At 39.9% G+C, this 24,485-nt stretch overlaps 3 protein-coding genes across 3 annotated transcripts; 2 read left to right on the top strand and 1 right to left on the bottom strand.

Annotated features, from left to right (window-relative positions):
* Positions 1-2,208: 2,208 nt before the first annotated feature.
* Positions 2,209-2,592, bottom strand: LOC138897262 (uncharacterized). The gene has a single exon (XM_070183224.1). It carries the CDS (start codon positions 2,590-2,592, stop codon positions 2,209-2,211), a length of 384 nt encoding a protein of 127 aa, XP_070039325.1.
* Positions 2,593-15,673: 13,081 nt separating this feature from the next.
* On the top strand, positions 15,674-16,054 carry LOC138897263 (uncharacterized). The gene has a single exon (XM_070183225.1). The coding sequence runs from the start codon at positions 15,674-15,676 to the stop codon at positions 16,052-16,054; it is 381 nt and encodes a 126-aa protein (XP_070039326.1).
* Positions 16,055-23,420: 7,366 nt separating this feature from the next.
* LOC138897264 (uncharacterized) lies at positions 23,421-23,864 on the top strand. The gene has a single exon (XM_070183226.1). It carries the CDS (start codon positions 23,421-23,423, stop codon positions 23,862-23,864), a length of 444 nt encoding a protein of 147 aa, XP_070039327.1.
* Positions 23,865-24,485: the final 621 nt, after the last annotated feature.

Raw genomic sequence — 24,485 nt, forward strand, 5'->3', positions numbered from 1 at the left:
TTCTTTTTCAATTCAAGTGGCTCTTGCTTTTTAAAACCGTGCACATTTCTCCTTATTTCAATAGTTCCACTCAAAAGCCAAACCAATTACCCCACCCTTCAACTTTTACACAGTTCATAATAATTTCAAGTGCTCATGAGAGGTACACGGTTAAAATAGATGGTCAATTCAAACAAATGAGTAAGGCTTGTAATGTGGGTGCCAAGAAACATGATTATAGTCTCAAAGGGGTTAATTAATATACATACCAATTAGGTGGGTATACAATAATTCAACTAGTCTCTTTCTATTACTAAGAAGAATTAATTAACTCAACCAACAAGATAATGCAACGATATCACAAGTTATGCCTCTCTCGATTACATGAACATGTGAATATAGACGCAACAATTAAATCATCCAAAATGATTCAATACATAAAAACTAGAGTTATAATCCATAAACAAATATCAATACACCAAATTCATCAAACCCTAAAGAGAACTACTCCATAGATTTGGAGTAATTTATCACAAATAAGTTTAAGTTAAAGGAACGCATAAACGATCCAAACTCTTGTCTTGAGTGAGGATTGAATGGTGAAATCCTTGTGCTCTTGTTTCTCACACTTCTCCTTAGCCTCCTTTGGTCTTAGATGTGTCAAAAGTCCAGAAAATACCATTTTTTCATGTATATATACCAAGTAGGGTCGGGCCAAATCGAAAACACCTTTTCCTACGCGAACTAGGATATCTTCCGGAACTGAACGTGTGCGGCCGAGCACCTGGGAGTGTGCTCGTGCATATGGCCGCGCACTTTGGACTATGTTCTTCCTGACTTGCGTGCCCAGTGCGCACTCGCGCACCTGGGTGGCGTCCTGCTCAATTTTTCGTTTCTCTCGTTAAGTGCACTATTGTCCATTGATCCCCCAACATGATCCCAACTTAATCCTTGGGCTTTTACTCAGACTTCAAAGTTCCAAAATAGCTTGAATTCATTCCATAACATCTACGTAGCTCGGAATCACTCCTACAAGGCATAAAACACACTATTAGTGCAAAACACTAGCGATTAAAGCTCAAACTCAATTAAAGTGCAGTAAATTAGAGTGAAATAGGCGACTAAAACACGAGATTATAGCCTACCATCAACACTCCACACTTAAATCATTGCTCGTCCTCGAGCAATCAAACTACACTTTATAAAGACACGACCTTTTTAAACAACTTTCCTAACTCATCAAACCAAGAGTATTTAAGATAGACTAAGCACAATAGTATAACATCCTAGCCTCAAGATTTGATTCAAAAGCACCACGCATTTTTCACAAACTAATCACTTACTCTAACACAGAGGTCAATGAAACTACCCTTCCTTCATGAATCAAGTTCCCTCACACGACAATAGAGAGTAGTTCCACACACAATAAAATTTAAGAACAATAAGGAACTTCAAAATAGAAGGAATTCGCTGATTCTCAGAAACAACATTCATATGCCACAAAAGATGAACCATAGGCTTGCCCGTAGTGTACTACTCTACTAATTGAGCTCATTCAGTCAAGGATCAAGGAGGACATTAATTGGTTGTAATTTGGATACAATTTGGATGTAGGAGGACTTTAATTGGTTGTAATGTAGGCTACAGGATGGGTAGGATACAATTTGGATGTAAGAGTGACTATACCTCCCTAAGCACTTTGATACATACAATTTAACATTCAAAACCCCACACTTATGTCAAACCATAACTGCACCTTTACATCAATATATATATTAACTCCCTACTTCTTTAAGCACCATTACATCAAGAGTTACCACTATCAAGGAATATTTTTCAGAATCATACACTTATTTTGTTTTCCTTTTTAATTCAAGTTGCTCTTACTTATTAAAAACTGCAGCCACATTGCTCTTTTGCTACAACATTCCTAATTGTGTGGTTCGCACAAATCAACTGCGGTCCGCACTTCTTTCAACACTTAGCCACATTTTTGTCCACAGTTCTTGTAAGTCACACTCAGCCTTGTAGCACACTTCAAATCAAGTTAGGACAAAAAAACACCTAATTAGAAAAGAAAAAAGGAAAAGAAATATGGGTTGCCTCCCAAGAAGTGCCTGATTTAATGTCTTGGCACGACGCAGAATAACATCAATTGAAATGAATGACCGCCACGATGTAGCTATCTCCAACTTTTCCCAAATAGTGCTTCACCCGGTGACCATTAACTCAGAATACTTCATTGTTTTTGTTCTTCAAGTCAAATGCACCAAAAGGTGTCACACCCACAATTTCTAAAGGACCGCTCCATTTAGACTTTAGCTTCTCTAGAAACATCCTCAACCTTGAGTTAAACAACAGCACAAGATTGCCTACCTTGAACTCTTTGTTCCAGATGCATTTGTCATGTAGATATTTCATCTTTTCTTTATACAAGGACAAACTTGCATAAGCATGGTACTGGAACTCATCCAATTCATTCAAATGTGCAACCCTTAAGTTGGAGGTTACATCCCAATCAAGGTTCAACTTCTTTAGAGCCCACATGGCCTTGTGCTCAAGTTCCACCGGAAGATGACAAGCTTTTCCGAACACCAACCGGTATGGCGACATTCCGATAGGTGTTTGTTAAGCCATCCGATAAGCCCATAATGCATCATCAAGCTTCTTATACCAATCTGCCCGGTTAGCATTCACTATTTTGGACCAAATATTCTTTATCTCCCGGTTGGAGACTTCTACTTGACCGCTAGCTTATGGGTGATACAGAGTCGTGACTTTATGAGTAACACCATACTTGCTAAGTAAGGTGTCGAGAGTATTGTTGCAAGAATGTGACCCCTCATCGCTTATATTTTCCCGCGGTGTGCCAATCTTTGTGAAAATATTCTTCTTCAAGAATGCCACTACACTTCTCGCCTCATTGTTGGGTAGAGCAACGACCTCAACCCATTTGGACACATAATCTACCGCGACCAAGATGTAGGTGTTTCCACAAGAACTTACAAAAGGACCCATGAAGTAAATACCCCACACATCAAAAATATCAATCTCCAAAATGGTAGTGAGAAGCATTTCATTTTTCTTTGAGATTCCACCGGCACGGCCACATTTATCACATCTTTTCACTATCTCACTAGCATCCTTATAAAGAGTGGGCCAATAAAAACCTCAACTTAGCACTTTGGCCGCCGTTCTTGCTCCACCATGATGACCACCATATGGAGAAGAATGACAAGCCCCAAGAATTTCACCTTGCTCTTCTTTCGGTACACATCTTCTAATCACCCCAACTGTACAAATCCGGAAAAGATATGGTTCATCCCAATAATAATCTTGACAATCCCGTTTGAGATTCTTCCTTTGGTTTGAAGAGAACTCATCTGGGATGATTCCACACATAAGGAAATTTTCTAGATCCGCGAACCATAGCACCTCTTTCATTGAAATAGCCAAGAGGTTCTCATCGGGGAAGGAGTCATTGATTTCAAGGCCATCATGCGGCCTCCCCTCTTCCTCCAAACGAGACAAGTGGTCCGCCACTTGGTTTTCACTCCCTTTTCCTTTTTTCCTTGATGATTCTGACTGCATGTGGTATTTTCTTTCCATATTTATGTTTGATTGATTATTTCCTTATTTATTTGTTCGATTCCCACCATTATATAAACCCCTTCCCAATTCCCCTATAAGGACCAAAGTTATCACTGCTATTACACTCAATACCTCTCTCACTCGTTCATCTTCTCTGAAATACTTGGCTCTTTGGTCGGCTGTGTAACACCCCAGAAAATTTCGAAGTACTTAAGTGGTAAGCCCGGTAAATTTTGCAAAGAAAATAATGTTTCATGGTGTCGGACTAGGCTTACGTGTTTGAGGATTGTAGAAATTCTTCGCGGCGAGCTTGCTCGCCAAGCTCGCCACGGCTCAGACTTTTTGGGTTGAACAATGCATCGGAAAGTAAAGGAAAATATTTGGTGTAACAGTGCATTTCTACGGTCCATTATGCGACCGCAGAACCACTCTGCAGACCGCATAATAGCCGTAGAGTGAGGCAATTAATTGGGTTAGTTGGAAGCAACTATGCGATCGACTATGCGACCGCATAACTGTTATGCGGTACATTATGCGACCGCATAACAGTTATGCGGACCGCATAGTGACCGCATACATAGACAGTTCTTTTGGCTATTTTGTAACCAACCATGCGACCGATATGCGGTCTGCATATCGGTTATGCGATCACATACCTTATTCCGGAGCTCCATTTTTGGGTTTTTAAAACCCGACCCTATTTCGTTAAATACACTCTTTGGGTCATTTTTGAGCTATTTTCTGACATTTTAGAGTGAGACAGTGTTCTCCAATATTTGTCCTTCAATTCTTGCCCATGTTTTGGAAGATTAAGAAGGGAAATTCACTAGGTCTTCATTCTAGAGATAAGATTCTACACCCTAACCCTCAATTTCGAATTTTGTGTAGAAATGGATAATAAGCAAGATAATTTCTTGGCAAGAGGATTGGTTATTTTACATGCATGTGTTATCAAAGGATGTAGGAAGATTGTTGAGCTAAAAATGGTAAAGATTGGGTTGTGGGATGATGGAATCCTCCATAAAAGGGTCTTGAAACCTTAATGCACACCTAGTATTTGATAAAATGCTCAAATGAACTAGAACCATAATCATCTTCCTAATTGTGGTTCAATTTGTTATATTTTAAAAATAGATTAAAGTTGCTAAGAATTCCGGAACGTTTTAGAGTTTAAGGAAGCTCAATTGAGGTATGTCGGCTAAACTCTTCTTTAAGAATTGGAATTCCCATTATCCTTGTAAGTTCCGAGATGTTGATTACAAATGGAGTATTCCGATAAGTTTTGTGGTGAAAATATATGTTCAATTCGTGTTTCAAATGCTCTTATCATATTTTATTATAAATTGAGGATGTGTCCCAAACTATGGATTATGTATCCATATGTTATAAATTCTAGTGAGTGTAGAGATTGTGATTGTGATACACCTCCACCCGCATACATTGGGGTGAGGCGGCATGACCGCTTTGTGTGGGGATTATGGTATAGAGATTGTGAAACACCTCCACCCGTATATATATATTGGAGTGAGGCGGCATGACCGCTTGGTGTAGGGATTATGATATTGTGGGACTGCACCTCCACCCGCTTACATTGGGGTGAGGCGGTACGGCCGCTTTGTGTATGGTTTTGGTATTTTTGTGGCACCACCACCCGCATATATTGGGGTGAGGCAGCATAGCCGCTTTGTGTAGGTTCTTGGTATTGTGGTTATACATCCACCCGCATACATTGAGGTGAGGCGGCAGGGCCGCTTGATTTTAGTTGTGGTATTATACGTACACCTCCACCTGCATAAATCGGGTGAGGCGGCGGGACCGCTTTGAGTGAAGATGGTTATAGAGGATCTCATCTTAAATCCTATAAATGTTGTTGATAGCTTTTAATAAGCTTGCTATGGTTGAGACGGTTATCTATATTATTCTATTGCCGCACTGGTTCATCATAATTATCTTGTATTTCTAAATTCTTAAATTGGTGTTTAGTTTTTATACTAGTACTATTCGACGGTACTAACATCCCTTTTGCTGGGGGCGCTGCATCTTTAAATGGATGGAGGTGGTTCCACAGTAGGAGACATTGATCAGTGATAGCAGTACACCTTCTTCCTAGCTGACTTGGTAAGCCCCACTTCATCCCGGGGTCATGTATCTTTTGTTCTTTTTGTATTATGGTTGAGGTATAGCCGGGGCCTTATTACTGGCATTATCATTGTACTCTTCTTTATCTATAGAGGCTCCGAAGACATAGTGTGGGTTGTGTATATGTGCTGGGGAAAGACAAACTATGTTATGTTGTGGATGTATTACTTGCCCATTTGAGACTTTAAAAATGATGAAACTATTGGAGATGAATTGGTATTGTAGACATGAACACATTTTAATCTAATTAATGATAATATGTATTAACTCTATTCATGGATGAGTTTGGGTAGAATGAAATCTAACAGGCTTGCTCGGTCGGGTTCACTCGGTTGAGCGCCGGTCGCGCTCCTTGGTCTTGGGGCATGACAGGCTGAGAGCCAAGGACATAATATTATCTACCTCATCCGGTGCAAGCACTGCTCGGGGCCCTTACGAGGCTCTTGTGAACTCTGAAGCATCGTAGATCTGGGTTCTTGCTACCAGTATTCTAAGCTCCTTATTATTCTGTTGCATGTCTAATTTTGCTACTGGTTAGTTCTTTTAACCTTTGCAATGGTAAATATTTTTCTTCTGCATACCTATATGTGTTTGGATCCCGTGAGCATGATTTATTTGTGAATCTTTGATATTGCACTGCTATGATATCGTTCAATACTCTCATATTATTCTATATTTGGATAGTTGAATGCATTTTAGTACCTATAATAGTTTCCTGTTTGTTCTTAGTTTGTGTTAGGCTAATATGTGTTCTTCAATATGGCCTGCACTTCTATGTTGGTTTTCCTTGTTCTTTTCTAGAATCAGTTCTATACCTCTATATTTTTTCTAGCATCTAAACATGTTTTAGTTTTGAGTTTCAATGCATCCCTATCTTATGTGTTCTTTTAAATTTGACTGTCATGACTATCTGTTGTTAGTTATAGAATCTCCTTCATGCCTTGCTTTGGATACTACTAAAACTTTATGAAAATGTCCCTCTACTTTGAATGAATCATTTAGTGCCGAGTCTTGTGTTAAATCGACTGTTCTTTGCATACTAGCCACAACTATATGGGTTTCATGTTGTAATACTGCTTCCTTGCTATTTGTAATCTTGATCTTCATCACCACCTAAGATTTTAGATAAACATCCCATTTTCCCTCTTATGTATATTAATGAGTAGCTAATCTACCCTTTTTTATGCCATAAGTTTCTGTACTATGATCTATTCTGCATCATGTTAAGTTTTTCATGATATTGGCCAAGCTGTACCATGAGTATATTGATATGCTATCTAGGACTTTATTAGAACTGTCATGCTAGAACTTTCATTGTACTAGACTGACATTTGAAATCCTTTAGGTTAATGCTCTATTCTGAATTTGTGTGGCATTGTGCACCCTTATATGTTGATATTATAATCTCAGAAAACTTGATTCCCCTAACTCTCAATATGTTTTCCTGCCAATGTGCTATCTCTTGCTAAGTGTTTGAACCTGTAATACCAACCTGTCCTCTAAGTCTTGTTGATTCTCTTAACTGGCATGTTCCGTGTTTAATCAACTCTACTATGTCTGCTTCTAAAGTACAAGTGCACCTCTTCAATTTCTATCACTTAATCACTGTTCTCTCACTCTCATCTATTATCTATATTATTCTGAATCTATCGCTCTTGGCCGGCTGAAAGCCAAGGCTACCAAAACTCTCTTTATTGACATCTCTAGTGTGAGCACTGCTCGGGGTCCATTTGAGACTCATGTCAACTCTGACATTTAGCTTGCCTCTTTGCTGGTGGAACTTAAGCTGTCTCTGACATTTAGCTTGCCTCTCTTATTGTGTTTTCTGAATCTGTAAACGGGGTTGCTTAATTGATTTTTTGTGTGATTTGATAATTTATTTGGGTCATGTGGTCAATTTGTGACCGTTTGGCCTGACATGAGTTCCTTTGTGACTTTGGGTTGTGCTGATAGGCATAGTCTCGTATTTGAGATGTTTGGACTTGGGCATAATATTTGTGGAAATTGAGCTTGTTGAAGGCCTAGGAAGCGCTGGGTTATCTTCATTTTTAGGCCTGCTCTTGGGCCTGTAGCCTTATTCACGTGTAATATTTATATTTATATTCTTTGGGCCTATAATAATTTATAATAACAAACAATTGGGGTGTTAGTGAAATTGAAAAAACGGGTATATTCTAATATTTGCATAAAAGGGTAAAAAAACATGCCAATATGATTTACATGACTTGTTATTTTATTCAACCTGCCATATATGCAATTTAGTTTCCATGTACACAAGTAGAAACCATGCCTATAGGGAATCACACCCTCAACCTGTTTTACTACGCCTACTACTTTGCATTATTAGACAACATGTCTATAGGAAATTAGTGTCAACAATTGTTCGCTAAATTTGCGTAACTTCAACATATTCAGTAGATACCATGCCTATAGGATTATTATTAACTTATGTCCTACTGATCCTCATCTAGATATCATGTCTATAGGATCTTAATTGATTAATTAGCTATTGTTATTGCTATTTCTATCATATTGATCGCCTAGAAAACATGCCTATAAGGACAAAGTATTATAGAATCAGTTTCAATTACCAACTCTTAGAAATCCTGCCTATAAGATGTTGTTTTTCGCCTAGAAAGTATGCTAATAAAATCAAACGCGGGTAATTATTTCAAGCTTTCAAATGGATTTATTGCCTCATTTAGAAATTATGCCTATAGTATTTGTAACACCTATAATATGTCAATTCATTATTTCAACATAATCAACACTGCATGTGCGCTTAAAATCAAAGTCACAAAGAAACCATGTCTATAGGGGTTAATGATTCTAATTTGCCTCAATTCTGGGATTATCTATTGTCTAATGTAAAATCTGTCTGCGTGCATTAGTTTTACGTGTGGAGGCTAACTTGGGCCTTTAACTTCCCTTACGTGAAGTCCTACTTGTTTTGAATGTCGCTTAGTTTTATCATTTTGAGCAGCCTAAGTAAAGCCTAGAACCACCCAAATAGAGGTCCAATGCCTCCTGGATCATAGTCATGAGACGGGTAGTGCACGCATATGGTACGACTTAGAATTGAATTAGAGCGCCTTTAGGTAAATAACTTTAACATATTAATTGGGTAGCAGGAGATGATAGTCTGTGCCTGTTGAATTATATGAGCAACTCCTATCTAAAAGTAGTTGCGAAGTATTATTTATGTTGTACAGGGTGATCCTTTAGGCTAAAAAACTTAGGCCCCCTTTCCTTCATACACTTAGTCATCTAATATAAATCGTTATAGTTATATCCTTGTAGTCATCAAGATGTACCCACTCTCGTTGTGTTATAATAAAACTCTCCGACCTTTTATCCTCTTTGTTTATTTGATCATCTCGCCTAATTATAATCCACATAGTCTTATGTTCGGCCTGGACCCATAGTTGTGGACCTCGAAGAGGGCCTAACACCTTCTCTTTGAGGTTTGGTGACATAGAAATGACTCCTCTATTAGAAGAAATAGGAGGTTTTGCTAAGCTGCCATGGGATATTCCGGGGTTATTAGTACCAGAGAATCGTACCCCTTGTGGTTTTCTAAAGATGTTGGGCTTTAAGAAAAATGAAGAATTTCTTTGCTTAAAGAAATCCTACATCCCTTTTGGGTTTCTTTATGAGCGTTATGGGCATAGTAAGTCGTACCGTCTTCATCATGAGGAACTTACCATTACCTCCTTAGGTTGGATGCACCACCGAGTTTATGTATTCATCATTTGCTTCTTAGGTTTGTTGATATTTCCAATGAAAGGGGGAAGGATTCACACTTGTTTAGCTACGGTTGAAAGAACTTTAATGGAAGCCATCTACGGGCAAACCTACATCATCATCCCTATGATCATAGCTGAATTGTACCGCACTCTAGACCGGTGCAAGCAGGGGTTTAGACATTTTGAAGGTTGTAATCTATTACTGCAAGTCTAGCTATTGGAGAACTTTCAGAGGGGAAAATATTGCCAAGAGCTTCTACGACGGCCATTGAGTGACTACATAGCTTATCACCATCCAAAGAAATTGACATTAATCCCAGATAGGTTCGCACAACCTGGAAGTGCTGTAAGTTGGGTACGTTTTTTCAGTAATCTGACAGACGAGAAGGTACATTGGATGTTTGAGTGGTTTCCTAGTAGTGAGTTCATCATCAGGTCGAGGGATACTACTCATTTGGAATTGACCGGGTTGCGAGGCATTTATCCTTATACTCCTATAAGGGTAATGAAACAAGCAGGAAGAAAACAGGTCATACCTCGGGTTTCCAACATGGTTCAGTACAAGGCAGATTTCAAAGGGGACATCATTCCTTTCAAGTTTGAGGTGCAACATATGTCGAACCAGAAGGTCATTGTGGAAAGAGAGACTATCGATCCAGACAGGTACCATGCCGGTCATGTGTGTTTCTATCCATCATGGTTGGTAGATGACATAGCGGGAGACGTCAAGCCAGGGGTCAATTTGGAAAATAGGATCATTGATGATGCTGCTGAGGCACAAGTCCAGTATAGAAGGCTTCGCAAAAGGGTTTTTGAGTCTGAAGCTAGACATCTGGAACAACATAAAGTGGACATGGAGGCAATAAATGAATGGAAGGAAATTTCCACTAAGTCCACCGAGAGATTGGAATATCTAGAACAAGGATTGATGGAGCTTGAGGGAAATATGAGAAAAGAGGCTTGCGGATTGTCAAAACACGGATGGCAGTGAAAGAGGGAATCTAGAAAAGGCTTATTTATTATTGGATATGCGCGACTTGGGGAAATTGATTGATGGAGTCAAAAGAGACAAGCACGGAGAAGGTCCTTCAAGGACCAAGTAGACTAGCAAATAATGTCCTTTATTGTTTTCTAGCTTAGTTTTAGATTTCAATTGTAATAAGGCTAAATGCCATTAGTAGCTTTATTATTATTTTCAATTTAGTGAAGGTTTGGCTCATTTTCACATTAATGAAATGACGTAATTATTGGGATCAATTTTCTCCAAGTCTATGTGTCTCTTAGGCCTACCCCGGGCACAACGAGGTCCCCAAATTAGGAAGCGAAAGTTTACATGATTTTGCAAAACATGTTTAATATTGCAAGCATTCTTTCAATACCCCTTACTAACTTGGGTACCTTTTTCTTTTTCTTTCTTTTTGATTACTCCCACTCCCCAAGGTTGGTTCGTGCATACTGGCATCGTCAGCATATCACACTAGATCCAGAGGTCCTCTACCTCCTCCTCCACCGAGTGATCCTAAAGGCAAAAGCAAAGGGAAAGGGAAAATGGATGATTTGAGTGGTATCGGGAAGGACAACGCCACCTTGGCGGAAAATGTCGAAACTTCGGATGGCCGAAGTACTCCGGCATAAAATGAACTAGTCTTATGTCTGGAACAGAAAATCCTAGAGCTACAAGGAGAACTTGAGCAGGTCCAAAACTTGGTAAACCTTTCTCTCAACCTCAATGTCCCTGATATTAACCATCAAAATCCAACTACCCAAAACCAAGCACCACCACAAAACACACAAAACCAAAATCCACCGCCAAATCCTCCTGCACTACACCAGTACCCTACGCCTCCTCAAAACCTTAACCCTCCACCAACACTTACTCCTCAACAACACCACCATCATCTAACTCCATACCCACAAACTACCACTTATCACACTTCCCAGAATGCACCGCAACCCACTCCTGATCCCCAAAACTCAACCAATGACCACCCTTATGCCCAGATTCCCGGAGTTCATCAAAGTAATCCCATATACGTGGAAACCTTACCCCACACTCCACAACAAACCCTATACATACATGAATTAACCAAGAAAGACCTGCTCATTAAGAACATGGCGGAAGAACTCAAGAAGCTCACTGGCAGAGTTCAAAATATCGACGGTGGTAAAGGCATTTAAGGTTTAAACTATGAGGACTTGTGAATTCAACCAGATGTGGAACTGCCGGAGGGTTACAAACCTCCAAAGTTCTAAATGTTCGATGGAATTGGTGATCCGAAAGTGCATCTAAGGACGTATTGTGACAAACTTGTAGGAGTGGGAAAAAATGAACGAATCCGTATGAAACTGTTCATGTGAAGCCTCACCGGAGATGCGTTGTCTTGGTATATCAGTCAGAACATGAAGAAGTGGGTTAATTGGGTAAGCATGGCGTCAGATTTCATGGACAGATTCAGGTTTAACAAAGAAAATGCACCAGATGTTTTCTACATTCAAAACCTCAAGAAGAAACCAACAGAAGCCTTTCGCGAATATGCTACTCGATGGAGATCTGAAGCCGCGAAAGTAATACCAACACTTGAAAAATAACAAATGAATAAGTTCTTCGTCAGAGCTCAAAACCTGCAATACTATGAAAGGCTTATGGTTATTGAAAATCACAAATTCTCCGACATCATCAAGCTGGGAGAAAGAATAGAAGAAGGGATTAAGAGTGGGATGGTGAAAACGTTCGAGGCACTGCAGGCCACGAATAAATCATTGCAATTAGGAAGTATTTCTAAGAAGAAAGAAGTGGGAGTCATAATGGTGGCCCAGGGTCCTAAGTCTCCTCTCACAAACCAAACACCTCCATCTACATACCAAATGCCTCCACCCATATACCAGCCTTCACCCTCCAGATACCAACAACCTGCTACCACCTACCACGCCTATAATACTCAACCCGCATATTACCACTCACCACCACCCGCCCGCCAAAACTACCAAAAACCACGACCAAACTTCGACCGCAGACCACCTAGACAATACACCCCAATCGCTGAGCCCATAGACCAATTATATGAGAGATTGAAGGCTGCCAGTTATATCACTCACATCCCTGCCGTTTCTATGGAGAATTACTCTCAGTGGATTAACCCGAACAAGACATGTGCCTATCATTTAGGACTGAAGGGTCATACAATTGATGAGTGCCGCACAATGAAAGATAAGATGCAGACACTAATCGACAACAAGGTCATACATGCAAAGGAAGTTGCACCAAATGTTCATAACAATTCTCTCCCGGATCAAAGAGGTGAGGGTGTGAATGTGATAGAGACCGACGAGGAATAGGATCCGGATGGGTCAATTGGACTCATTCGAGAGGGGGACGATCCTAAAACGTCTCCGGTCACCCTCACACCCATTGTGGTACAAACCCAAGCACCATTTGAAGTCGAGGTAACTACACCCTTCACTGTGATGGTAGCCCCCACGCCATCTTACAAGTCTGATTTTATCCCATGGGATTATTGTAACACCCCAGAAAGTTTTGACGTACTTAAGCGCTAGTAAGAAAGTTAATTTGTTCTAATTATATTATTTTGTGTGGGAATGAGGACTATTAATATGATGGATATCAATTGAATATGATAATAACTATACGAGGCATATCATGAGTAATGAATAGAGGTTAATGTAAATTAGGCTTGCTCGACTGGGTTTACTCGGTTGAGCGCCAGTTGCACTCCTCGATTTTGGGGTGTGACAAACCCGGTATCAGAGCATGGTTTAGGAGTCCTAAGGCTTCATGGAGCTGTGTTAGTAGAGTCCCTCTTATCGGTGTGTTGTCAGCCATACTTATAAAAGGGAGGCTACAACGACATTTAGGAAATATTTCTCTTCTTCTATCCTCGATCGTGCGTAAAGGTTATGAGTTAGTGTCAGAGTTCCATTGTTAATACCAAGGAATGTTGTACATCGTGCTACGAAATAAGAAAGGCCTAAGGATTAAAGGGATGACGCACATGACAGTGTGAGGTACCCAACTGTCCTCGTAATGGAGGAAGGAAAAGCCAATGATACGACCAAAGGTAAGAAAGATCATAAAGTTGGCCTTGAGAGTCATAGTTGTTGATTTCATATATATGGTGCAAAGTGGTATTATCTATATGTTATTTTGGATTGATTTCTAGGATTCTCTTACAGGTGAATAGGCCCAGTTACAAGGGAAACTCTGCCGAAATTTTTAATAATTTATAAATATAACCAAATTTTAAGGCCATAAGTAAGTTGAGATTTTGGATGGGAAGTATAAGACCCATGTAGTCATAAGTGCCTATGAATAATGGTTGGAGTTAACAGGATGTTAACTATTATTAGAAGTGACTTTTAAAACATTCGAGGACGAATGTTCTTAAGTGGGGGAGAATGTAACACCCCAGAAATTTTTGACGTACTTAAGCGCCAGTAAGAAAGTTGATGTGTTCTAATTATATTATTTTGTGTGCGGATGAGGACTATTAATATGATTGATATCAATTGTATATGATAATAACTATACGGGGCATATCATGAGTAATGATGAGAGGTTAATGTAAACTAGGCTTGCTCGATTGGGTTTACTCGGTTGAGCGCCGGTCGCGCTCCTCGATTTCGGGGCGTGACAATTATGTTGCGGAAGCAAGGAGAAAAGGAAAAGTAAAAATGGAGGAAACAGGTGTGACGCATGACATGACTAGAACTGGCAGAGTCTATACACCTGAGCACCTAGGAGAAACAAGCAAATAAGCTGCATCTAAGCCGCCTGTTGTTGAGACTGGCCTTGATGACCTTTGGAGAAAGGTACAAGCAAGGGAATACTCTGTTGTCGATCATCTGAACAAAATTCCCGCTCAGATATCCATCTTGTCACTGCTAAAAAACTCCGAGATACACATGAATGCCTTGATGAAAGTGCTGAGTGAAGCTAATGTACCCAACAACATCACTAGTGGGGAGATGGCCAACATGGTCGAGCAGGTACTGAAAAGCCACAAAATCACCTTTCACGTGGATGAATTACCACCAGAAGGACTAAGTCATAAAAGGGCACCACATAGTGCAATTTGAGGATAAGTTCATCGCTAGGGTCCTGATAGACGGGGGTTCAAGTCTCAATATATTCCCACTAACTACTGTAAAGAGGTTGGGTAAAGGCCTACCCGAGTTACCGATGGGAATTATGAATGTAAAGGCATTTGATAGATTCCAAAGAGCCACAATCGGAGAAATTAACCTCAACCTACAAATGGGCCCAACCTGGTTTGATGTTGAGTTCTAAGTGCTAAATATATCTGCTACCTATAATCTATTGTTGGGATGACCCTGGATACACGCCGCTGGGGCAGTGGCTTCTACTCTGCATCAGGCTGTCAAATTTGAATGGAATCATCAAGAAGTGATTATCCATAGGGATGGAAGCAACCCCATCTACATCAATCAGACCATTTTAGTCATCGAGAATAGGAAGAAGCTGGGTGGAGAAACGTACCATCGCATTGAGCGAGTCAATGCAATTGAAAAGGATCGATGGTGGAGTAACAAGATAGAAAGCGTATTAATATGGACATGATATGAACCTGGCAAGGGTCTTGGAAAAAATATCCAAGGGATCACCAAACCCGTACAACCGCAACGTCATGGCACAACGTTTGGGCTTGGATATGAATATACTTGGCAAGAGTACCAGGATTGGTCGCCACCATGGCGTGGTCCTTATTATCCACTGGAACAACCAGTACCACCTCTGCACCAGACATTACATCAAGCTGACATAATGTGGGGATCTGAGGAAGATGAAGTATTAGCTGGCATGTGGAAACTGTTTCTGGATGAAGAAGATATGGATTGCTGTGCGATAGTTGAGGAGGAGGAGGAAGAGGAAGACCTAACCATTTAGACAGTGGGGAAAGGAACTGCTCTCAAAAACTGGACTGTTGCAACATCCCGGGCCCGTCGAGTTCCTAGGTAGCTTGGCAGATTAGCATCAATTACTTTTAAGCATTTGAGACATTTTCAGTATTTTGCTTTGAAATAATTGCTCGAGTCATCGAGCAACATTTGTTAATGTTTTAAAGATTTCAATTAATGCATTGCTACTTTTCGTATTTACTATTATTCTCTACATTTTCTCTTTTTACAACATTATTATTACCTATCCCTATGAACCTGTGACTGTGACATGTAATGAGACAATGCAACATAAGGATAGTGATTCAGAAGACCTGGAAGATGATACGATACCTGAGGAAATCATCAGAGAAGTGGAAAATTTTAAAAACAAGCTAAAGTCCAATTTGGAAAAAACTGAAGCAGTAAACTTAGGGGATTCCGAACTGCTCAAGGAAACACGCACAAGCATTCATCTATCACCATCAGAGAAAGAAGAGTACATCAGATTCCTAAAAGAATATGAAGATATCTTTTCATGTTCCTACGACGATATGATGGGTTTGAGCACATCCATAGTAGCTCACAAGTTACCCACTAATCTTACATGTCCACCGGTAAAGCAGAAGCTCAGAAAATTCAAGACAGATATGAGTTTGAAGATAAAAGAGGAGGTCACCAAGTAGATCAAAGCGAAGGTTCTTAGAGTGGTCGAGTACCCGACTTGGTTGGCCAACATTGTGCCAGTTTCGAAGAAAGATGGGAAAGTCAAAGTATGTGTTGACTACTGAGATCTAAATAGAGCAAGTCCCAAAGATGATTTTCCGTTGCCTAATATACACATATTGATCGACAACTGTGCCAAACATGAACTCCAATCCTTTGTGGATTGCTTCGCGGGGTACTATCAGATCTGGATGGATGAGGAGGATGCTGAAAAGACAGTATTCATCACGCTATGGGGAATATATTGTTATAAAATGATGCCATTTGTTCTGAAGAACACCAGAGCCACCTACATCAGAGCCATGACAACTATTTTCCATGACATGATACACAAAGGGATAGAAGTGTACGTGGATGATGTTATCATCAAATCCAAAAGGAGTACGGATCACATAGCGGATATGAGGAAATTGTTCAATCGGTTTCGAAGGTATAGTCTAAAACTGAATCCTGCAACGTGTGCTTTTGGAGTCCCTGCCGAAAAATTGTTAGGATTCATCGTCAATCATAGAGGAATTAAGTTAGACCTATAAAAAGTCAAAATAATCCAAGACTTGCCACCTCCAAAGAATAAGAAAGATGAGATGAGATTTTTAGGGCGTATTAATTACATAAACCGCTTCATAGTACAATCAACAGTGATGTGTGAGTTGATCTTCAAAATGCCGAGGAAAGATGCTGCAACAAGTTGGACTGAAGAATGCCAGAAATCCTTCAACAAAATCAAGGAGTATTTATTCAAACCGCTCGTTCTGGTCTCACCAGAGCCAGGAAGACCACTCCTGCTTTATTTGTCAGTACTGGATGGAGCTTGCGGTTGCGTTTTGGGACAACATGATGAAACCGGAAGAAAGGAGCAAGCAATATACTATCTGAGAAAGAAATTCACACCCTACAAAGCCCAGTACTCTTTGCTGGAATACACATGTTGTGATTTGACATGGATAGCTCAGAAGTTGAGGCATTACTTCTGTGCATACACTACATATCTCATATCGAGGATGGATCCACTGAAATATATCTTTCAGAAGTCCATGCCTACGAGTAAGTTAACAAAGTGGCAAATATTGCCGAGCGAGTTTGACATCGTCTATGTAACTCAGAAGGCGGTCAAAGGACAAGCATTGGCAGATCATCTGGCAAAAAATCCCATAGACGGAGAATACGAACCATTGAAAAGGTATTTTCTAGACGAGGAGGTGTCGTTCATGGGAGAAGATATCACTAAAACATATGATTGTTGGAGAATGCTCTTTAACGGAGCAATAAACTTCAAAGGAGTAGGTATCATAGCTGTTTTGGTATCAGAAACCGGCCAACACTATCTGGTATCTACAAAACTCAAGTTTCCATGCACCAACAATATGGAAAAATATGAGGCTTGCATCTTGGGACTCAGGTTGGCCATTGACATGAATGTTCATGAGCTGTTGGTAATTGGAGATTCCGATCTGTTGGTGCATCAAGTTTTAGGAGAATGGGCTTAAAAGAACACCAAAATATTGCCATATTTGCACTGTGTACAAGAGCTAATCAAAAGGTTCACAAAGATAGAATTCAAACATCTTTCGAGAATTCAAAATGAGTTCGCAGATGCATTGGACACTCTATCTACCATGATAAAACACCCAGACAAGAACTTCATCGATCCTGTCCCAATAGGAATTCATAAACATCCAGCTTATTGTGCTCATGTTGAAGAAGAGAGCGACGGAAATCCATGGTTCCACTACATCAAGGAATATTTGGCAAAAGGAGAATATCTAGAGCACCCTACCTATACTCAGAAGCGTACGCTTTGAAGATTAGCCAACCATTTGTTTCAAAGAGGAGGAATTCTATATAGAAGAACTCCTGACTTGGGGTTACTACGATGTGTCGATGCCAAGGAAGCATCCAGATTTCTCGAGGAAATACATGCCGGAACTTGTGGACCTCACATGAATGGCTTCGTCTTAGCCAAGAAAATACAAACAGCAGGGTCTCTATATGGTTTTCACCCAATTGGTAGGGTCTCTATATGGTTCATCGGGTACTGACAAGAGGAGCACTTATACTTGTAGAAATAGATGGAGAGATTTGACCAAAACCTATCAACTAAGATACAGTCAAAAGATACTATGTTTAGGATTGTTCGCACTTCTTCACTTGATGTAACTGAACTACGCTTGACCCAATTCCTATTTAAGAGGGGATACGTAGGCAGCCCTGTGGGTTCGGTCACATATTAATAAAATCTTCATTTTCCCATGGTCAGAAATTAGGGGCAAGATCGCAATTCAATCGACTTCATCGTGTATGGAACAACCAAAGAGTATTGTCAGAAGTATGCATTTAAACTGGGGCAGAATTTTGAGGAGGACCCTAAAAATTCTAAAAAAAAAAAGAGAGAGGTTGCAATGTCTCTAAATGTGTCACAGTTATCCTTTGATTTGAATGAAGGCACAATGAACACAACAGGAATATTCACAAAAATATACACACATCAAAATCACTATCTTAAAAACGACAAGGTTGCCAAACGCAACACATCAAGCTAAAAAATACTTCACCCTCTCATAGCTATCCTTTGCTTTTCTCACATAAGGCTAAGAATTTCCTTTCCTTGCATGAGACTAAGCATTATCTCCTCTTCTTGCATGAGGCTAAGCATTGCCTCCATAATTGCATAAGGCTAAGCACTGCCTGCATGAGACTAAGCATTGTCTCCTTTCCTTGCATGATGCTAAGCATTGCCTTCGAAATTGCATAAGGCTAAGCACTGCCTTTCTCTGCATGAGACTAAGCATTGTGTCATTTCCTTGCATGAGGCTAAGCATTGCCTCCGAAATTGCATAAGGCTTAGCACTGCCTTCCTTTGCATGAGACTAAGCCTTGTCTCCCTTCCTTTGCATGAGACTAAGCGCTGTCTCCACTTCTTGCGTGAGGCTAAGCATTTCCTCTATAATTTCATAAGGCTAAGCACTACCTTTCCTTACTTGAGACTAAGCACTGTCTCCCTTTCTTTGCATAAGACAAAGCATTGTCTCCATTCTTTGCATGAGACTAAGCATTGTCTCCTTTTCTTGCATGAGACTAAGCATTGTCTCCATTTCTTGCATGAGACTAAGCATTGCCTCAATAATTGGATAAGGATAAGCACTGCCTTTCTTTGCATAAGACTAAGCACTATCTCCACTTCTTGCGTGAGGCTAAGCATAGCCTCTGTAATTGCATAAGGCTAAGCATTTCCTTTCCCTGCATGAGACTAAGTATTCTCTCCCTTTTTCGCATCGGGCTAAACAAGACCCTCATCTTATACAAGACTAAGCCTTGTCTTGTCCCGTCCTCGCATATAACCAAGCATCACTTGTTTCTTTTATCAAACGATAGATATTGCCATATCTTTGCATTTCATTGGCTGTAACATCGCCATTTTGTCCAAAGGCGTCATAGTCCGAAGGCATCATCCTCATAGCCGGAAGACATCATTCCATGGCCTGAGGATCTCTCGAAAATGCGCATCATTATTCAAAGGCGTCATAGTTAAGAGGCACCATCCTCATAGCTCGAGGACACCATTTCATAGCCTGTGAATCCCTTATCATACGCTTCATGTCCCAGGACGTCATGGTCTAAGGATATCCTCATCGTTCAAAGACAGCCTTCATGGTCCAAAGGGAATTTGCATCACGTTTAAATTTTCGCAATATCCCATATATATATTCGCATGCACCGTGTTTTATGTTTTGCAGGTAATCCTGGAGGTAACCGTTCTACAAATAGGAGCAATCTTCGCTCCGGTTTCCATTCGCAACGTTCACATCCTTCAATTGCTTCAAACGTAATCGATTACCAGTAATTGCTTACCTTATACTCTATGACCGTTCAGATATCTGCCTCATGACACACCCGTGACGTTTCAAATTCACATTCATGACTCCGCATAAATTCATCCGATACTATCCTATCCAAAAGAACCCTTTCCGAAACATACGACCATTCCTATAACAACTCCATCAGTTTCGTTCACCGTTGGATCTAGAACTACACACGGCCTGATTTTCGAAACAACAGGGGTATGTAGGCAACTCAGGAACCAGGGTTCGGCCTCCAGTTTTTTAAATCACATCATTCCATACTCAATTCGACCAAAATTGGTCATCATTCTCTTTACCCGACAACTCTTTCATCATTCCCAATTAAAGATGGGCAGCTGTTGATACCCAATTTTGCCCTCATATTTTTAAAATAGTATATATACTTTCAAAATGGCATTCTTACATCATTACCTAATTTGTAAAAATTATACAAGTATTTTCTATAATTTTCCACATCTTTAGAGCTTCAAAATTGATTTCTTCGCATTTAAATTACTGGATTATTTATTAATTATCCCTTAAATTATTTTGTAATGGTTTAATTATATAAAGTTATTATTTGCATCAACATATATATTTCAAAATATTTTAGTTTATTTTATTTAAGCATATTTGTGTTTTCTTAAGCTATTTACATAATTTTGCAATAATGGCCTATATTCATGCATAATTGCATTTTATTACATTATTTGAGTTAAAATAGCTTTTTTATATTTGTATAATGTTAAGTTATTATTTTCAATCACTTTATTGCACAAGTAATATTTTATTACACATTAAATAGTTTTATAAATTATTTATTAATAGTTTTCGTGTATTTTAATTTATAGCCCAATTTTGAGTTACTTTTGGCCTAAATATTTAGCCCAACCTTCCATCCCAAACAAAATAACCCCTTTAAAATCCGGGCATAACCCGTTTGGAACAACGACCCACGATTAACCCCTAACATTTAATTACCCAACCGTAAACCCTAATCCTCACTCTCTTGAGACAGCCGCCTTTATTCTCTCTGTTCCTCTCTTCTTCCTCTCAAACCCTATCCACCTCCCTCAAATCTCTCCCAAATCCAATCAATCATGGATTCTTTCTACGATTCTCTTACCTTTTATGGATCATCTCATCATTTATTACAAGACTATGTCGTTACATAGTACTCGCCTCAATTTTGGCAAGTACTAATCCCCAAATCGGGTACCACCGCCTCCGACCTTTGAAATTTAGACGTTATTTCTTCTATATAAACTCTACAATGGACGATTATTGCATTATTGGTTCGAGTCATCGAGCAGCATTTGTTAACATTTTAAAGATTTCAATTAATGCATTGCTACTTTTCGTATTTACTATTATTCTCTACATTTTCTCTTTTTACAATATTATTATTACCTATCCCTATGAACCTGTGACTGTGACATGTAATGAGATAACGCAACATAAGGATAGTGATTCAGAAGACCTGGAAGATGATACGATACCTGAGGAAATCATCAGAGAAGTGGGAAATTTTGAAAATAAGCCAAAGTCCAATTTGGACAAAACTAAAGCAGTTAACTTAGGGGATTCCGAACTGATCAAGGAAACACGCACAAGTATTCATCTATCACCTTCAGAGAAAGAAGAGTACATCAGATTCCTTAAAGAATATGAAGATATCTTTGCATGGTCCTACGGCGATATGACGGGTTTGAGCACATCCATAGTAGCTCACAAGTTACCCACCAATCCTACATGTCCACCGGTAAAGCAGAAGCTCAAAAAATTCAAGACGGATATGAGTTTGAAGATAAAAGAGGAGGTCACCAAGCAGATCAAAATGAAGGTTCTTAGAGTGGTCGAGTACCCGACTTGGTCGACCAACATTGTGCCAGTTTCGAAGAAAGATGGGAAAGTCAGAGTATGTGTTGACTACCGAGATCTAAATAGAGCAAGTCCCAAAGATGATTTCCCGTTGCCTAATATACACATATTGATCGACAACTGTGCCAAACATGAACTCCAATCCTTTGTGGATTGCTTCGCAGGGTACCATCAGATCTGGATGGATGAGGAGGATGCTGAAAAGACAGCCCTCATCACGCCATGGGGAATATATTGTTATAAAATGATGCCATTTGGTCTGAAGAAAGCCAGAGCCACCTACATAAGAGCCATGACAATTATTTTCCATGACATGATACACAAAGGGATAGAAGTGTATGTGGATGACGTTATCATCAAATCCAAAAGGAGTACAGATCACATAGCGGATATGAGGAAATTGTTCAATCGGTTTCGAAGGTATAGTCTGAAACTGAATCCTGCAATGTGTGCTTTCAGAGTCCCTGCCGAACAATTGTTAGGATTCATCGTCAGTCGCAGAGGAATTGAGTTAGACCTATAAAAAGTCAAAATAATCCAAGACTTGCCACCCCCAAAGAATAAGAAAGATGAGATGAGATTTTTAGGGTGTATTAATTACATCAGCCGCTTCATAGTACAATCAACAGTGATGTGTGAGCTGATCTTCAAAATGCCGAGGAAAGATGCTGCAACAAGTTGGACTGAAGAATGCCAGAAATCCTTCGACAAAATCAAGGAGTATTTATTCAAACCGCTCGTTCTGGTCTCACCAGAGCCAGGAAGACCACTCCTGCTTTATTTGTCAGTACTGGATGGAGCTTGCGGTTGCGTTTTGGGACAACATGATGAAACCGGAAGAAAGGAGCAAGCAATATACTATCTGAGAAAGAAATTCACACCCTACAAAGCCCAGTACTCTTTGCTGGAATACACATGCTGTGCTTTGACATGGATAGCTCAGAAGTTGAGGCATTACTTCTGTGCATACACTACATATCTCATATCGAGGATGGATCCACTGAAATATATCTTTCAGAAGTTCATGCCTACGAGTAAGTTAACAAAGTGGCAAATATTGCCGAGTGAGTTTGACATCGTCTATGTAACACAGAAGGCGGTCAAAGGACAAGCATTGGCAGATCATCTGGCAGAAAATCCCGTAGACGGAGAATACGAACCATTGAAAACGTATTTTCCAGACGAGGAGGTGTCGTTCGTGGGAGAAGATATCACTGAAACAAATGATGGTTGGAGAATGCTCTTTGACGGGGCAGCAAACTTCAAAGGAGTAGGTATCATAGCTGTTTTGGTATCAGAAACCGGCCAACACTATCTGGTATCTACAAAACTCAGGTTTCCATGCACCAACAATATGGCAAAATATGAGGCTTGCATCTTGGGACTCAGGTTGGCCATTGACATGAATGTTCATGAGCTGTTGGTAATTGGAGATTCCGATCTATTGGTGCATCAAGTTTTAGGAGAATGGGCTTAAAAGAACACCAAAATATTGCCATATTTGCACTGTGTACAAGAGCTAATCAAAAGGTTCACAAATATAAAATTCAAACATCTTCCGAGAATTCAAAATGAGTTCGCAGATGCATTGGACACTCTATCTACCATGATACAACACCCAGACAAGAACTTCATCGATCCTGTCCTAATAGGAATTCATAAACATCCAGCTTATTGTGCTCATGTTGAAGAAGAGAGCGATGGAAATCCGTGGTTCCACGACATCAAGGAATATTTGGCAAAAGGAGAATATCCAGAGCACCCTACCTATACTCAGAAGCATACGCTTCAAAGATTAGCCAACCATTTCTTTCAAAGCGGAAGAATTCTATATAGAAGAACTCCTGACTTGGGGTTACTACGGTGTGTCGATGCCAAGGAAGCATCCAGATTTCTCGAGGAAATACATGCCGGAACTTGTGGACCTCACATGAATGGCTTCGTCTTAGCGAAGAAAATACAAAGAGCAGGGTATTTTTGGATGATTATGAAAACAGACTGCATCAAGTATGTTCAGAAATGTCACAAATGCAGATACATGCTGATATGACATGAGTTCTACCCAATGAACTCAATGCAACAAGTGCACCCTAGCCTTTCTCCGCTTGGGGCATGGATGTCATCGATCCAATCGAACCCGCTACTTCAAATGGGCATAGGTTTATTCTAGTGGCCATATACTATTTCACAAAATGGGTCGATGTCGCATCTTACAAAGCTGTAACTAAGAAGGTCATTGCATATTTTGTTCGGGATCGCATTGTTTGTCGGTTCGGAGTGCCAAAGTCAACCATCACAGACAATGCCGCCAATCTCACCAGTGATCTAATGAAGGCCATGTGTGAAAATTTCAAGATCAAGCATAAGAATTCCACAGCATATAGGTCGCAAATGAACGGAGCTATAGAAGCCGCCAACAAAAACATCAAGAAGATACTAAGGAAAATGATAGATAATTACAAACAACGGCACGAGAAGCTGCCATTTTCTCTGCTCGGGTATCGTACCATGGTTCACACATCAACTGGGGAAACTCCCTACCTATTGGTTTACGGTACCGAAGTGGTTATTCCTGCCGAGGTAGAAATCTCTTCTTTAAGAATTATACAAGAGGCTAAGCTCAGCGATACAAAATGGGTACAAAGCCGCTATGAACAACTAGCTCTCATTG

This window comes from Nicotiana tomentosiformis, chromosome 8, assembly GCF_000390325.3.
Source record: "Nicotiana tomentosiformis chromosome 8, ASM39032v3, whole genome shotgun sequence".
In the NCBI taxonomy this organism is placed as follows: domain Eukaryota; kingdom Viridiplantae; phylum Streptophyta; class Magnoliopsida; order Solanales; family Solanaceae; genus Nicotiana; species Nicotiana tomentosiformis.